We start from the raw sequence: 15704 nt of genomic DNA on the forward strand, positions 1-15704 counted from the left end.
AGTTTAAACCTTGGGTTACCCTGGTTGGTTTTGAGGTTGTGCACTGCATGCTCCAGGGGCTGCCATTCATAAAGGCAATGTTGTGTACAATTGTGTGCAGTGGTCTGAATCCTGGATCCGCTACTTATCAGCACTATATCTTTTCTCAAGTTATCCTTGTTCAAACCTATTAACCTTCACTTTCCGACTCTGGAGAATGGGGGATATAATTGTACCTATCTCATAGGGTTGTGATGAAGTTTAAATAAAAACCCTCTAATACATTTATCTCAGTGCTTGGCACTTATTGAGTGCTTGATAAATGCTGTTATTATTAATAAAATGTGACCAGGCTCTATTGGAAGCACACAGCTATAGAAGCTATAGAAGCACAGGAGTGCTGTGTATTAGCGTCCAATGACTGATGTAACAAATTACCACAAATTTGGAGGCTTAAAACAGGACACATTTATTCTCTCACAATTATGGAGGTTAGAGGTCCAAAATCAGTTTCCCTGGCATAAGGCAAGAAATCAGCAGGGGAGGCTTTAGGGGAGAAGCCATTCCTTGCCTTTTCCCGTTTCTGGTGAACCAGCATTTCTTTTTTTTTTTTTTTTTGCGGTATGCGGGCTTCCCACTGTTGTGGCTTCTCCCGTTGCGGAGCACAGGCTCCGGATGCGCAGGCTCAGCGGCCATGGCTCCCGGGCCCAGTCGCTCTGCGGCATGTGGGATCTTCCCGGACCGGGGCACGAACCCGTGTCCCCTGCATCGGCAGGCGGACTCTCAACAACTGCGCCACCAGGGAAGCCCGAACCAGCATTTCTTGGTTGTGCATTACCCCGGTCTCTGTCTCTGTGGTCACATTTCCTTCTCCTCCTCTGTGTGTAGTCAAATCTCCCTCTGCCTCCTTCTAGAAGGACATGTTATTTCATTTAGGGGTTACCCAGATAATCCAAGATGTTCTCCCCATCTCAAGATTCTTAACTTAAACACATCTGCGAAAGCCCTTTGCCATAGAAAGTAACATTCATAGGTTCTAGGGATTAGGATATGGATATCTTATGGGGCCATTATTGTATTAGGATTTCTCTAGAGAAACAGAATGAATAGGATATATAGATATAGACAGAGATATAGTTATAGGTATAGATATAGACATAGATATAGATAAGAGGCTCATGAGGTTATGGAAGCTAAATCACACAACCCTGCCATTTGCAAGCTGGAGAACCAGGAAAGCTGGTGGTATGATTCAGTCCAAGTCCAAAGGCCCGAGAACTGGGGGACTGCTGTTGTATGTTAAGGAGTCTGAAGATCTGTGGACCAGGAGCTCTGATGTCTGAGGCCAGGAAAAGATGGATGTCTCAGTTCACAAAGGGAGAGAATTTGCCCTTCCTTTGCCTTTTTGTTCCATTTGGGGCCCTGGTGGTTTGGATGGTGCCCACCCATATTTGTGAAGGTGGATCTCTTTACTCAGTCTACTGAATCAAATGCTTCCAGAAACACCCTCACAGACACATCCAGAAATTACATTTTATGAGCTATCTGGGCATCTCTTAGCTCAATCAAGTTGATGCATAATATTAACCATCACAATTATATAGCCCACCACAGGCTGCCCAACCCAGTTTAGAATGCGGAGGAAAGGAATGTCAGAGACACTTTCCTGAAGGAGTTGGTGGCTGACCCCAGCCATGAGGGTGGGCTAGAGAACTGCTGAAGAGCATCCCAGGTGGGGAAACCGTATGGAGAGAGTGACAGTGGACAAGCCAGAGAAACATGGCTCATTGTCAGTTCAGTGTGAAATTTTTAAATCATTTTTCTTAGCTGACATATCAAATTCTTTATTTTCCCTCTTTTAAACTCAGGATTATTTTGTTTTTAAATGTATATTTAAATTTGGGACTCCAGGAAAACCTTGATCAAGAGTATCATGTTTGTTGCAAGTTAAATATATCTTCAAATATGGTGGCTGCTCCCTTTCTTGCTGCCTAGAAGGGTGAGGGCTGCTTCGCTGGTGTTTGCAGAGGTTGCAGACCTAGCCCAGCCCACAGCCTGAATGGGGCCCACAGACATGCTTTGCTTAATCCCACGCGTTTTAAAATTTTTGAATCACTTGAAAACTTTGAAAAGTAGGGAAATTGAAAGGAAAAGTCTCAATTTATAACTTCTGTTAAAACATGGGACAATGTACCCCTCTGACTATCTTTCTTGCTGAAACACGAGCATTCTGATCAGAGAGAGATTCCCACCACCCAGTCTCCTTCTGACTGGGGCTGAGTCTCTCCAGTCTTTGAGCTGGATCTGTGGTTTCCTTGTCTGAGAGAAACCAAGAAGTAGGAGATGAAAGTCTGAGTGGGCCACATTTCTCCCTCCAGGCCCACTTCTGCCAGCTCCTTCCCTGCTGCTCCCTTGTCTGGGCTTCTGAGGATGAGACGCCAGATTTACGTTTCCAGGGCTCTATCTTTCCCGCTTTTCAGCTTTTCCTGTTCCTACTCAAAAACAAGAACAAGGGTAGAACAATCGAAAGGCAAAAAAATTGACCCCAAACAACACTGTTCACAACAGCAAAGGCCTCGGGCTCCTGACTTCTCTTTTTCTGGAGAAGGTGCCCTTTTTGGTGCAGTTTCTGGAGGAAAACAGAGTAGCAGTAGGGGAGAGATCTCCACCCACCAGCTGGAGTGGCTGCAGGCCACCAGGTGATCACCTTACACACACTTACTAAAAAACCCAAACAAAACCAATATTCACTGCCTTGATGTTCTGGCATATTTCCTTCCTATCTTTCATTTATAGATAGGAAGTAAGACCACATTGGAATACTCTTTTATGGTGTCCATTTTTCACTTGGTAGTATAGTATAAGCATTTTTGTGTTTTATTGAATTTAATCCTATCTTTAAAGATTTTTAAATTGAGGTGAAATCATAAAAATTAAAAAACATGAAATTAAACATAAAATTAAACATTTTCAAGTGAAAAATTCAATGGCCTTTAGTACATTCACAGTGTTGTACAACCACCACCTCTATCTCATTCCAAAATATTTTCATCATCCCAAAAGAAGACTCAAAAAAAAAAAAAAAAAAGACTCCGTACCCATTAGGCAGTTTCTCCCCATTTCCTCCTTCCCCCAATCCATGGAAACTACTGATCTGTGTTCTGCCTCTATGGAGTTACCTATTCTGGATATTTCATATACATGGAATCATACAATATGTGACTTCTTTTGTGTCTGCTTCTTTCACTTTTCATAATATTTTCAAGGTTTATCCACATTATAGCATTTTATTAGTACTTCATTCCTTTTTATAGCTGAGTAATATTCATATACACATTGTTATACAGGCATATATATACTCCATTGCACACATACATTCCCCCTCAATTTGTTTATCCATTTCCACCTCTGGCTATTATAAATAATGCTGCTGTGAACATCTGTGTACCTGTAGTTGAGTGCCTGTTTTCATTTCTTTGGGGTATATACCTAAGAGTTGAATTGCTGGTCATATGGTAATTCGAGGTTTAAATTTTTTTTTTTTTTTTTGCGGTACGCAGGCCTCTCACTGTTGTGGCCTCTCCCGTTGCGGAGCACAGGCTCCGGACGCGCAGGCTCAGCGGCCATGGCTCACGGGCCCAGCTGCTCTGCGGCACGTGGGATCCTCCCGGACCGGGGCACGAACCCGTGTCGCCTGCATCGGCAGGCAGACTCTCAACCACTGCGCCACCAGGGAAGCCCGAGGTTTAAATTTTTGAGGAACTGCCAAACTTTTTCCACAGCAGCTGCACCATTTTGCATTCTCATAAGCAATGTACAGAGGTTCTAATTTCTCCACATCCTCACCAATAGTTGTTATAGGTAGGTCGACTGATTGACTATAGCCTTCTTAGTGGGTATGAAGTGGTGCTTCATTGTGGTTTTGATTTCATTTCCCTAATTTCTAATGGCTGCAGAGTATTCCCTTTTATGGATGCCACATAGTTTACCTAGTCAATTCTCCACTGGTAAACACTGAGTCCCTCTCATCTTTTTGCCCTTACATATATACTTCAGTACACACCCTCACGTTCTCAGTTGAAAGCATGGACTGTGGAGTCAGACAGATGAGTTTAGGGTATAGCATCTCCGTTTACTCCTAGTGTGGTCTTAGGCAATTCACTTAACTTCTAAATCTCAGTTTCTTCATTGGTAAAATGGGAATAAATAACAGACCTGCTTCACCAAGTGTTTCAGAGGATTAAATATGAATGTGCATAAAGCCATTAACATATGGGTTTGTATGTGGTATGCAATCAATAGATGCTGGAATCTTTGATTTCTTCCTTAAATTCTTAGAGGTGACATTGCTGGGTCAGTACAGGTTAGGCACATATTTGAGGGCTTTTGACACACATTGCCAAATTGTCCTTTCCAGATACTAATTGACATTCCACCAGCACTGTATGCCAGTGTTTGTTTCTAGAACCTTCAACATTGGGAATTGTCATTTAAAAAATCATTGCTAACATCTCAATATTGTTTTAAATTTGCATTTTTGATTATTAATGAGCTTGAATATATTTGGGGCATTTATATATCTCTTTAATGTATTGTCTTTTTATGTCCCATGCTTTTCTCTTGGGATGATAAACTTGTCTAAATTTCTATAAGAGCCCTTTATACAAAGATATTAACCTAACATGCCTGTCATTTTGTTAAAAAATAATTCATTTTCTGTTTGTCATTTGCATTTTAATTTCACATAACTACATGGCATGGCTCACCACTAAAGGATCTGTAAATACCAAACTCTTGGTGTTTCTCAGAGGGGATGGACAGAAGTTGAGCAAGTTAGGCCTCAGTTTTCCCATCTGAAAAATGGGATTGGACTAGAAAATTGCTATTTATTTCCAGACTTTATGATATTTTATGCTTTTATGAAATTTTATGATTTTATATTAACATCTTCTATGATCAGTATATAGTGTTATTCAACTTCATATTTTATATTTGTATGTAATAGTAATAAGCATAAACATAATTACTCCTGAAACTGCTTTGGTATGTCTTCAGACCCTTGAGCAGAGGCTCTAAGTGTGGTATATATATATACATACATATATAAAATGTACTAGGTGAGTTGTTTATAATTCTCTTTTAAGGATTTTAACTTTTGTATCATTGAGGCTACTATAAATCATGTATCTGTTTGTTGTTAAATAGGTATTTGATGCAGTTAATCCAACATACTCTAACTTCAAGAGCAACTTTGCGAAGAGGCTATCGGCTGAAGTTCCTGTTGCCAGTAGCCCAATTACCACAAGATGGCGGCAAAGCCAAACCAGGGATGTGGCAGCCCATTCCTTTGGGGGAGAGCATTCAACCGCTGACCTCCCAGAAACTGTGCTGAAGATAACTCCTGAGAAAGAGACCTTGATTCCAGGTGAGGTAATAAAAATGCCACAGGCCAGTTTTGAAATCTTAAAAAAAAGATGTATTCCTGAGAGAATCTTTGTCTTACAGAAATATCTGATGTCACATTTAGTCAACTGCTTTTCTCTTTTTCTCCCTTTGAATAAGAAATTTCCACGGGCAGGGGGAAGGGGAGGCCTGAAACAAAACCAGAAGAAAGTGTGTTGTATTTTAAGTGTGTCTCTGAGATTTGCACTGGTAGATTATCGCTTTTGTAAAGACTTTAAGTATGTATAAATATGTGTATGTATACATATGTATACACACAAATATGTTTCTCTTATGTTTTGTAAAGTATAGAGTTTTTGATGACTCTGGTAAGATTCCTTGTCTACAACAGTCAGGAAAAAGATGTATTAGTAATGAAATAATTAGGTATGAAATAGAAGAAAAAGATGAAAACAGGAGAGGATGAGTGGAAGAGAAAGAAAAGGAAGGAAGAGGAGAGAGATGGAGAGTAGAGAGGAGACAGAGAGAGAGGAGGAATAAGAAGAAGAAAGAAGAGAAGAGATGAGGGGAGTGGAGGGAAACAAGAAGAGAGGGAAAGAGGGAAGAGGGAAGCAAAGAGAAGGAAAGATGAGAGTGGGACAGTCTAATGCCTGCCTGGGACAGAGATGGGGAATGGGCAGCAAAGCTGTGATCTGGTGGGCAGGGATCCAGGATTAACCTGTCAAAGCTTTGAAACACAAGCTCTCCTTCTAAAATATGTCTCATTAGCACAACTTTAAAAAAAAATTTCCCAGCTTTATTGAGATTTATTTATTTTGGCTGTGCTGGGTCTTTGTTGTGGCATGGGTTGTGGCATGTGGACTCTTAGTTGTGGCATGCATGCAGGATCTAGTTCCCGGACCAGGGATCAAACCCGGGTGCCCTGCATTGGGAGTGCTGAGTCTCACCCACTGGACCACCAGGGAAGTCCCAGTTGAGAAATAATTGACGTATAATACTGTGTGGGTTTAAGGTGTATGACATGATGACACAATGCACTTATGTATTGCAAAATGATTACCACAATAGAGTTAGTTAACATTGCCATCACGTCACATAATTACCATTTTTTTGTGGTGAGAACATTTAAGATCTATTCTCTTAACAGTTTTCAAGTGTATAATACAGTATTGTTAACAATAATCATCATGTTATACATAAGATCCCCAGAGTTTATTCATTTTCTAATGGGAAATTTGTACCCTTTGACTGATACCTCCCCATTTTCCCCACCCGCTAGCCCCTGGCAACCACCATTCTACTCTCTTTCTCTGAGTACGGCTTTTTTAGACTCCAGGTATAAGTGATATCATACAGTATTTGTCTTTCTCTGTCTGACTATTTCACTTAGCATAATGCCTTCAGGGTCTATCCATGTTGTTGAAAATGGCAGGATTTCCTTCTTTCTCATGGCTGAATAATATTTCATTGTATGTTTATGTACCCCATCTTCTTTGTCCATCCGTTGATGAACACTTAGGTTGTTTCCATATCTTGGCTACTGTGGATATCTCTTCAAGATCCTATTTTCATTTCCTTTGGATAAGTATCCAGAATTGGAATTGCTGGATCATTGCTGATAGTTCTATTTTTACGTTTCTGAGGAACCTCCATACTGTTTTCCATAGTGACTGCATGAATTTACCTTCCCACCAATAGGAGCACAACCTTTTTTATTCCCATCCTTCAGAAGCAAAACTTGACACTTAGTGATTTAATTTCTGTTCTTCCTTTTTAAAATCCTAGGCAATGTAATTCATTGTCTTATCAGCATGTTTAAGACAAATGGTAACTTACTGCCACTCTTTTCTCAATGACATTAGACACAGTGAGGCACCATAGTCCTGCAGATGGAAAGGGAGCTCAAATCATTTTTTTTTTTTGATAGGTAAGAAGTGGATTTATTTAGAGAGAAACACACTCCACAGACAGAGTGTGGGCCATCTCAGAGGTGAGAAAGGCCTCAAATCGTTTTTAAACCAATGAAATTTTCCTGTAATAGTAAGTATCAACACAGAAAATAGCTGATTGAAACAGTAGGAGATAAAGGGTTGTAAGAAAGGTCATTCTTATGGCTATCTTCTGAAAGATGTTTTAATTGAGGGGTGATTTTAATGCTAATTGTATCAGAGGAATTTCTGGCTAAAATTAAGGGCTCCCTTTTCCTTCATAGTTCCTTAATTAATTAATTATTTTCAAATAAAGCATTGCATGAGAAATTCAGAATTCTAAGAGAGATTATCAGTCAAAATAATTTTACAAGAAAATATATTTCATTTTCTATTAAGTTAATACTGCATATTAATCAGAAACATTGGTTTCTCAAAGTTTTGCTGGTGGGGTTTCTTTCTTTTTGTTCCAGAAGGGTGAACACTGAAGACCCTCCCATCCTAAAAGGGATGTTTGCAGAGAGGTTCATTTGCAATCATGCTCTGTGAACAAAACCTGAGAGGTCCTGGATTCCTTAGGCTGGTGGACCTGACCTCTTTGTTGATAACTGGGGTGATTGTCAGTACTAGCATCCAACTGTAACGTTTTATTTCTCATTTGAGGTTCAGAGAGACGGCTTCTTTTCCTCTTTACTTGTCTACAAATAGGACAAAACAAGGATGCATAATTTTGCAAGACAAAGAGTAAGATCTAAAACGTTGCAGAAGGGGCTTCCCTGGTGGCACAGTGGTTGAGAATCCGCCTGCCAATGCAGGGGACACGGGTTCAATCCCTGGTCCGGGAAGATCCCACATGCTGCGGGGCAACTAAGCCTGTGCTCCACAACTACTGAGCCCGCAAGCCACAAGTACTGAGCCTGTGTGCTGCAACTACTGAAGCCCGCGCGCCTAGAGCCCGTGCTCCACAGCAAGGGTAGCCACTGCAATGAGAAGTCTGTGCACCGCAACGAAGAGTAACCCCCCCTTGCCACAACTAGAGAAAGCCCGCACGCAGCAACGAAGACCCAGCACAGCCAAAAATAAATAAATAAATAAAATACATTAAAATAAAAAAGCCTTTAAAAAAAATAAAACTTTGCAGAACATTTCATGTTTTCATCCCTCTTTCCTCCTTGAAATTAGATTTTGGATTCCTCCTTCCTCTTAGACTTTGGATAGCCCAGAAATTGCGGTGTTGGGCTCTAGGAACATTAGTGACAGTTTATCTAGCACACACTTGTCCAAATGAAGAAGGGATTGTCATATCGCAAAAGGCCAAGTTACTTAATCTAGTGGTCCCTCGGTTCCGCTGATGAACAAGTGATATAGCAGATATTTAGCTTTAGAAGATGACTTGTCAAAGTTTTCAGTGCAGTTAAGTATGGTAAAGGGCTTTCTCAGTTGTGAGAAGAGAATAGAAATGGACAGTAACAATGCAAATAACATTGACTCTTCCATGACTGTAACTTAGGAAGTATTTTACTAAAGTCATCTCAAACTAGCTTTACATCTTTGTGCAATAGGAAGAGGGAGAGGCAAAGTGATTTGCTTATGATCATGTAGTGAACGTCAATGATTGGAAAGCAAGCATCCCATAGTGATTTCCTGGCAGGATGATCACAGCCTGGGCAAACCAGGTATGCTTCGCTCCATCATTTTAAACTATTGAACTGTTTGTATCCATTCTTCAAATCTGCAAATGTGTCCTTTCCAGGCAGACATAAAGCATTTCTGCTGCTGCTGCTGTTGGGGTCAGGTCTTTAATCTTAGCATTTCCTCCCGGTTTTGGAAGCCATTGAGGCACTTTCTTACCCAGTGTTCACTTATGAACCCAGTGCTCTGCATAGGCCCTGTGCCGCCCTCTCCACCCCACCCCACCCAGGATTTTGCAGAGACTAGGGCCTGTATCTTCACATTCTGTTCTATGGTACATGCCAAGGGCTGACCTCCAACCAAAGGTTTAAAAGATTATATTGTTTTAAAAACCAAATTCAAAGCTAAGTGTTTTTCTGGCAGGATCCTACAAAGAGCCACTGAAGACCCCCAACAAAGGAAGTTTTGAAACAAATAGCTCTGCTCTCCATTTTTGCAAGGCACCCCATGCACTGGACAGAGGCAAGAGGAAAACTGTTGCCTCAAAAGGCCAGGTAGGTAAAGAGGGAAAACTGAAGATCCCACATCTTGAGAAGCTCAGACAACTGAGTCCCAAATGTGAGGTAAGAGCTGGCTTAGCTGCTATGACAAATCAATAAGAAAATGATGGGTTCCTAATAGAAAAAAATGAGTCTGTGAAGGACATGAAAAGAGGCATTTCCAAAAAGAAATAGAATACCTGGCAAATACACAAAAAAGTGTTTAATTAACATCAGTAAAAAAGTGAAAATGAGACTAACCATCAACAAGGTAAAGACTAAAAATAGAATAAAATTATACGTACTATGGTATGTTTCCTCTCAGCCCAAAGGTCTCTTGTACGATCATTTCCCAACTATTTGGAAAGTATGTGGTGACTTGGTCTGCCCTTTGGGGTGTCTCAGGATCAGTTTGACTCTTCGTCTATAAGATGGTCTTTTAAATATTTCCCTTATGTCTTTGTTGTTTTTTAGTTTCTCTACTAAGTTAATTTAATTCTTTTAAGTATCTTATTTATTATGGTTTTAAGATCATAGGAGTCTGCCCTAAATCCTTTGTGCACATTAAATATCAGTAGCATGTTTTTAGGTTTATCAAATCGCATGAAGAGCCTCTGAAGAAATCAATGTTTCATTTAGAAAACTTTGAACTAGGAATGTCATAGATTCTCAGTTTAGGCAAAGCTACTACTCATTGAGTGTGTGCTTCCTGTGTTTGGCATATATATCTTGCTGGAGGAACAATAAAATATTGTGAATGTAAATTTTAATTATTTGAACTCATATGCAGTTGGAAACAAATGTTATTAGAGCAGGTCTTTTGCTGGGTGCTTATTGTTGGGTAAGGGTTTGGGGTGGGTGGGTGGCCAAGGGGTTCTATTGAGGTAACTATGGGTGCTGTTGAGCTCATGCCCAGTCCCGGCTATTAACACACCTGTCCTTTCCACCCTCTAGTGCTGTTTGGAGTTTTTACTGCCCTGGCCATCACGACTTCCCTTTTCCTTCCCCTTGTGCTGTCTGGTAACTCGTGGCAGCAAAGTTGGTGGCTCTGTCTGTGGGGTCACGATGGTGTTGGCAAGTTACTATTGTTATAGCAATTGTTATCCAGCCAGAACATCATCCCAGCATCACTGAAGAACCTGGGCAGGGAATAATGGAAGCCTTTTTACTACTTTATGGAGAGCATTTGTTGTCACGACTAATTGGAAGTCAAACATCAGCAAGAACGGTGCAGATATAAAGTGAGGTCTTTTACCTCGACAGTAAACGTGTGTCTTCATGTGGTCCTTAGAGATCACCTGGGGGGTGTTTCCGCAATGAGACCTGCCTAACTCTAGAGATTTCAGAATTCTCATATCCAGTCGGCTGTATGCCAAGTTGCTCATTAAAGTATTGGGTTGGCCCAAAAGTTCGTTTGGGTTTTTCCATAAGATCTTACAGGAAAACCCGAATGAACTTCTTGGCCAACCCAATAATAAGTGGATCTCACCTAGGGAAGAGTATCCCCGGCTATACTGAGCAGAAGCACACTGTCTGGGCAATGCCTTGGTCAGCTTTGAGGTAACTATGGGATTCTGAATAAGTGAATCTGTGAAGAGTTACATTGAGCTATTGACCATCAGGTCATTGTAGGAATGTTATTTTATACCACTGCTTCTCAAACGGGGGCTACTTTGCTCCCCAGGGGACATTTGACAAAGTCTGAAAACATCTTTTTTTTTTTTGTGGTACGTGGGCCTCTCACTGTTGTGGCCTCTCCCGTTGTGGAGCACAGGCTCCGGACGCGTAGGCTCAGCGGCCATGGCTCACGGGCCCAGCCGCTCCGCGGCACGTGGGATCTTCCCGGACCGGGGCACGAACCCGTGTCCCCTGCATCAGCAGGCGGACTCTTAACCACTGTGCCATCAGGGAAGCCCTGAAGACATTTTTGATGATCACAACCAGGGATAGGTATCTAGTAGACCACAATAATGCATTACCTGCCAATAGTTCTGAAGTTGTGAAGCCCTGCTTTATAATTAATTGTTTTACTTTGAATACCTAAAAATCCATGATTCATTGACTGGCAATGCCTATTATGTGATACAATATCTGGGAAGAAACCCAAAATATCAAAATGATGCTCAGCAGAGAGACTTCTGTCTGAATTATGGTGATCCAGTGATTAAATGTATTGTTGTGAAAGAGATAAAAGAGAATCTTCTCTGTTTTAACTCTTTACTATTGTATTTCTAGAATAAGTACTTTTCTTTCCCTTTTTACTAATTTGCCCATCTGTTTTTGATTGGAGCTGGAAGTAAGAACATCAGGAGTGCTCTTTTTATACTGGCCCAGAGAGATAGCAATCAGAGTTTTGTGCTCATGGAAATTTAGGCAATTTACTTAAGCTGTCTCTGACTTGATAGTCCCAGTTCTCATGGGTAAAGGTGTTAGTGGAAAAGGACCTTTAAGATAATAAGTTTAATCCCAACATATTACAGATGAGGAAAATTGAGGTCCAGAGAAAATCTCAGTAACAGACTGAGAGACCATCTCTGGGTTGGATGCTGAGAGGCACCCCTTGCAATAAATCTTTCTTGGGGAAAGCATTCTTACTAATACTCAACTTTATTTTATTTATTTATTTTTTTTCGGTACGCGGGCCTCTCACTGTTGTGGTCTCTCCCATTGTGGAGCACAGGCTCTGGACGCTCAGGCTCAGTGGCCATGGCTCACGGGCCCAGCTGCTCTGCGGCACGTGGGATCTTCCTGGACCGGGGCATGAACCCGTGTCCCCTGCATCGGCAGGCGGACTCTCAACCACTGCACCACCAGGGAAGCCCTCAACTTTATTGTTTTGAGGAGGTCTTTTAATTTCAGAGAGTACTAGAAATACGACATTTCAGTTGTTGCAGGCTTTGATGATGTCACTGGCATATGGTTGGTTTGTGGGCTAAAAGGATTTTTAGGCCAGAAGAATAAAAGAGGATTTTATTGTAGCTGAGTGATTACCCTCCCTCTGGAGTTGTTGGGGAGATAAGAAATAATATAGCAGTAAAAGGTTCAGCACTGTGTTTATTACACAGTGGTTAGCTAATAAATAATGGCAATTATTCTAGTTTTGGTTTCGGTAATGTGTAGACTTTGAACTTTGTAGTGAATTAGCAGCTTTAATTCTATACCATGCAACACATCTGAGATGTACACATATGTTTCTGAATAAGTAATCTCTTTGTGTCTGTTTTCAGAAATGCTTAAACCAGCTGTTATCGACCCAGAAAGTGGCTCAGCAGATTAATGGGAAAATGCAGCTCTGCGAGCAATCCCAATGCATTTGGAAAGGTATGGGCCAAAGATTTTCTGTTTGTCCTTCTTTCCTACCCTCCTCTCTCCCTGCCTCCTTCATTTCTTCCTTGTCTTAAACTATTTTATTTTTATATTTATTAGAACAAACTCACCATAATTGTAAAATGTAGATAATTCTCGTGATCCTCTGTCTTAACCATCCCTACCAACACTTCCTATTTCCCAGAGGCAACCACCCTTAGCTTTTCCAGCTATACCCCCTGCTATTTACATCTATGTTCTAAATAATGTTTGTAAACTGCTTTTTTTTTTTTTACAATTTTAGACTTTATCACAACTTTCTAGCATAGTAAGAACTTAGCTCTCCTGCTGTTTCATTCACCTCCCTCTGTCTATTTATATTACACTTTTAAAGAGTAAAATTAGTATTTAACGTTTACATCATATTACTATAAAACTATTATTTCCTGTCAAGCCAAATAGTGTACTATAACTATGCCTCTTTTCTAGTATAACCTTTTTTCCTAGACTGAAAAAGTTGCTTTATATTTTCATTTATTAGATACCTGTGAAATTATGACTGTTTTCCCTAAATGCTCCCATGTTTTGTTCCACAGCCATCAATAACACTTTCCACGTACCCACCCACATCAGTTCTTGTTTTCCTTGGTGGCCTCCTACCCAGAGCCTGCTGAACACGCTGCTCTCTTGGCCAGTCCCACAGTTGTGAATCTGGGACTTCTCTTCTCTGATGTTAGATCCGCTATTTCCAGGCAGCCATGTTGTGCTCCTTCTGGGTTTGCTGGTCTGAAAGTGTGCTTACTCTACTTTTATACTTGATTCGTAGTTTGGCTGGCTACAGATTCTAGTTTCACTCAGAATTTTGTGAATAAAGGTATTGCTTTATTGCTTTCTGGCATCCACTGTTGCTGCTGAGAAGTTATATGATGTTGTGACTTCCTGTCCTTTGTATGCCACCTGCTTTTTCTCTCTGAATGCACATAGAAAAATCTCTTATCATTAGTGTTTTAAAATTTCATGATGATAAAGCTTCGTGCAGAATAAAAAAAAAAAACCTCATTATAACTGACAAGCCCACCGGTAAATCTTTTCAGTCTTGGAGACCTATGTCTTTTAATTCTTGGAAAGTTTCTTGAAATATTCTTTAGTAATTTCTTCACCTTTGTTTCTTTTTTCTTTCTTTCTGAAATGTTGACCATAATTGTTGGTCCTTCTGGATTAGTTCTCTTATTTTTTTCTATTCTATTTTTCATCTCACTTTTTCTTCTACTTTGTAGGTGGTTACCTCATTCTGTCCACTAGCCTTGAGAATAAAGTTTTTATTTTGGCTATCCTAGTTTTAATTTTAAAGTTTCTTAGACACTGTCAGGCCTCTCTTTCTCTCTCTCTCCCCTATACCCCTCCCTCCCTCCCTCCCTCCCTCCCTTCCTTCCTTCCTTCCTTCCTTCCTTCCTTCCTTCCTTCCTTCCTTCTCTCTTTCTCTCTTTCCAGAATCCTGTTCATGCTTCATGTATATACTATTTTCTCTTATTTCTCTGAAAAAATTTCACATACAGTTTTGGAAGGATTGCTCTTCTTCCTGAATTGTCTTTCTTTGCTTAGCTCCTCCCACAGTAGTTTTGGTTTCCCTCTTTCAGAGTGAAGAAAGCTTCAGTGAAGCTTCCTGAAATGTGTGTTCTGGAAATAGCACTAAGGTAAAGACCTGTGACCTGCCAAATTCACTATGACAATTTTCACTCTATCTGTTTTTGCTGGTGCTCTTGAGTTAAGAGGCTGTCATTTTTTTGGTTTATTCAGGGAGTAAACATCTGGTTTCTTTTGACATGTGCACATGTGTGTATGTACAGGGTGTTTGTGTGTGTGTGTGAACTTGACAGTCTTAAAACCAAACTCATCTCATTCTAAACCTTCCCTGTGCCTCTGAGCCCTGACCCCTTGTGGGGTTTCTGCAAGACAAATCAGCTTGCTTCTCTTCACCACGGCCCCTCTATAGGCACTTGAGGGTCATTTCTTATGTTCCTCCTGGTCAGTTATCAAATCTTTATCAGTTTTGTAGAAAATTACTGTAATGTCTTCGTACTGCTATTTCACTCCCATACTCTTTGTTCTTATATCTTCACACCTTAAAAAAGTCATTTGCTGTCATTCTAGTGAGGTTGAAAATAGGAGGCAGAGGAAATACACTTACGTGGCCATTCTTCGGACTTGACTTGCAAGTCTGTTGCTCTGCTTTAGACAGATGACTTTGGTGGCAGCACTGAGGAAGATTTGAAGGGGCGGGCTGTTGGAAGCAGAGTCTAATTGAAAGGAATGTTCTATGAAGGGCTCTGTTCTTAATTCTTTTAAGGGGATTTAAAGTGTGAAACAGATTCCACATAAGCCAGGTAACTACTCTTAGGCATGTGGATCACTGGGACAAATTTTATCCAGGTGCTGTGCATATAAAGTATTTCTTCATGCCTCACCCATATTTGCTAAGACTCTGAAACCTCACAGTGGGCACCTCCTGTGCCTTGTAAGTATACCTATCGGGGCCAAAGCTGGTAGAAATCTTTGGGTGGTGATGTCATGTGTGCATCAGGGCGACTCTGCAGCCATGCAGTGGGGAGATATTGCTACTGTGGCAGTTTCTAGAAGGTCCTCCTTCCATGCTGCATTCAGTGCTCCCAAAGTCAAATTTACCCTGCACCCCATGTGTTCTCCTTCCTACTTCCTCTTTCCATCTTGGAAGTCTTTGTGTCATTCATGAGATTGTTATCATAGTTGGAAAATAATTGATTAGGAGCCTAGCTCTGTGAGAGAAACTTCAACTCATAAATGCCAAGGAAACTTGCCTGTTAAATTTCCCTCTGGGATAAGATAACTTTGTGCATGTGTATTTTTCATGCCTCTGTTTCCCAGCAGTATAAAAGGGACA

At 40.7% G+C, this 15704-nt stretch overlaps 1 protein-coding gene across 1 annotated transcript in view; it reads left to right on the forward strand.

The window, feature by feature from the left end:
- The window catches only part of CDC20B (cell division cycle 20B), a 62286-nt gene that overhangs the window by 20250 nt on the left and 26332 nt on the right, over positions 1-15704 (forward strand). Inside the window, exons 3-5 of the mRNA XM_027101116.1 lie at positions 5185-5404; positions 9366-9496; positions 12709-12802. Coding sequence (XP_026956917.1) covers positions 5185-5404; positions 9366-9496; positions 12709-12802 — 445 coding nt within the window. The remainder of the gene's footprint in view (positions 1-5184; positions 5405-9365; positions 9497-12708; positions 12803-15704) is intronic.

The sequence above is a fragment of the Aethalodelphis obliquidens genome, unplaced genomic scaffold, assembly GCF_003676395.1.
Source record: "Aethalodelphis obliquidens isolate GAN/ISIS:26980383/991018 unplaced genomic scaffold, ASM367639v1 scaffold4, whole genome shotgun sequence".
Classification (NCBI taxonomy): domain Eukaryota; kingdom Metazoa; phylum Chordata; class Mammalia; order Artiodactyla; family Delphinidae; genus Aethalodelphis; species Aethalodelphis obliquidens.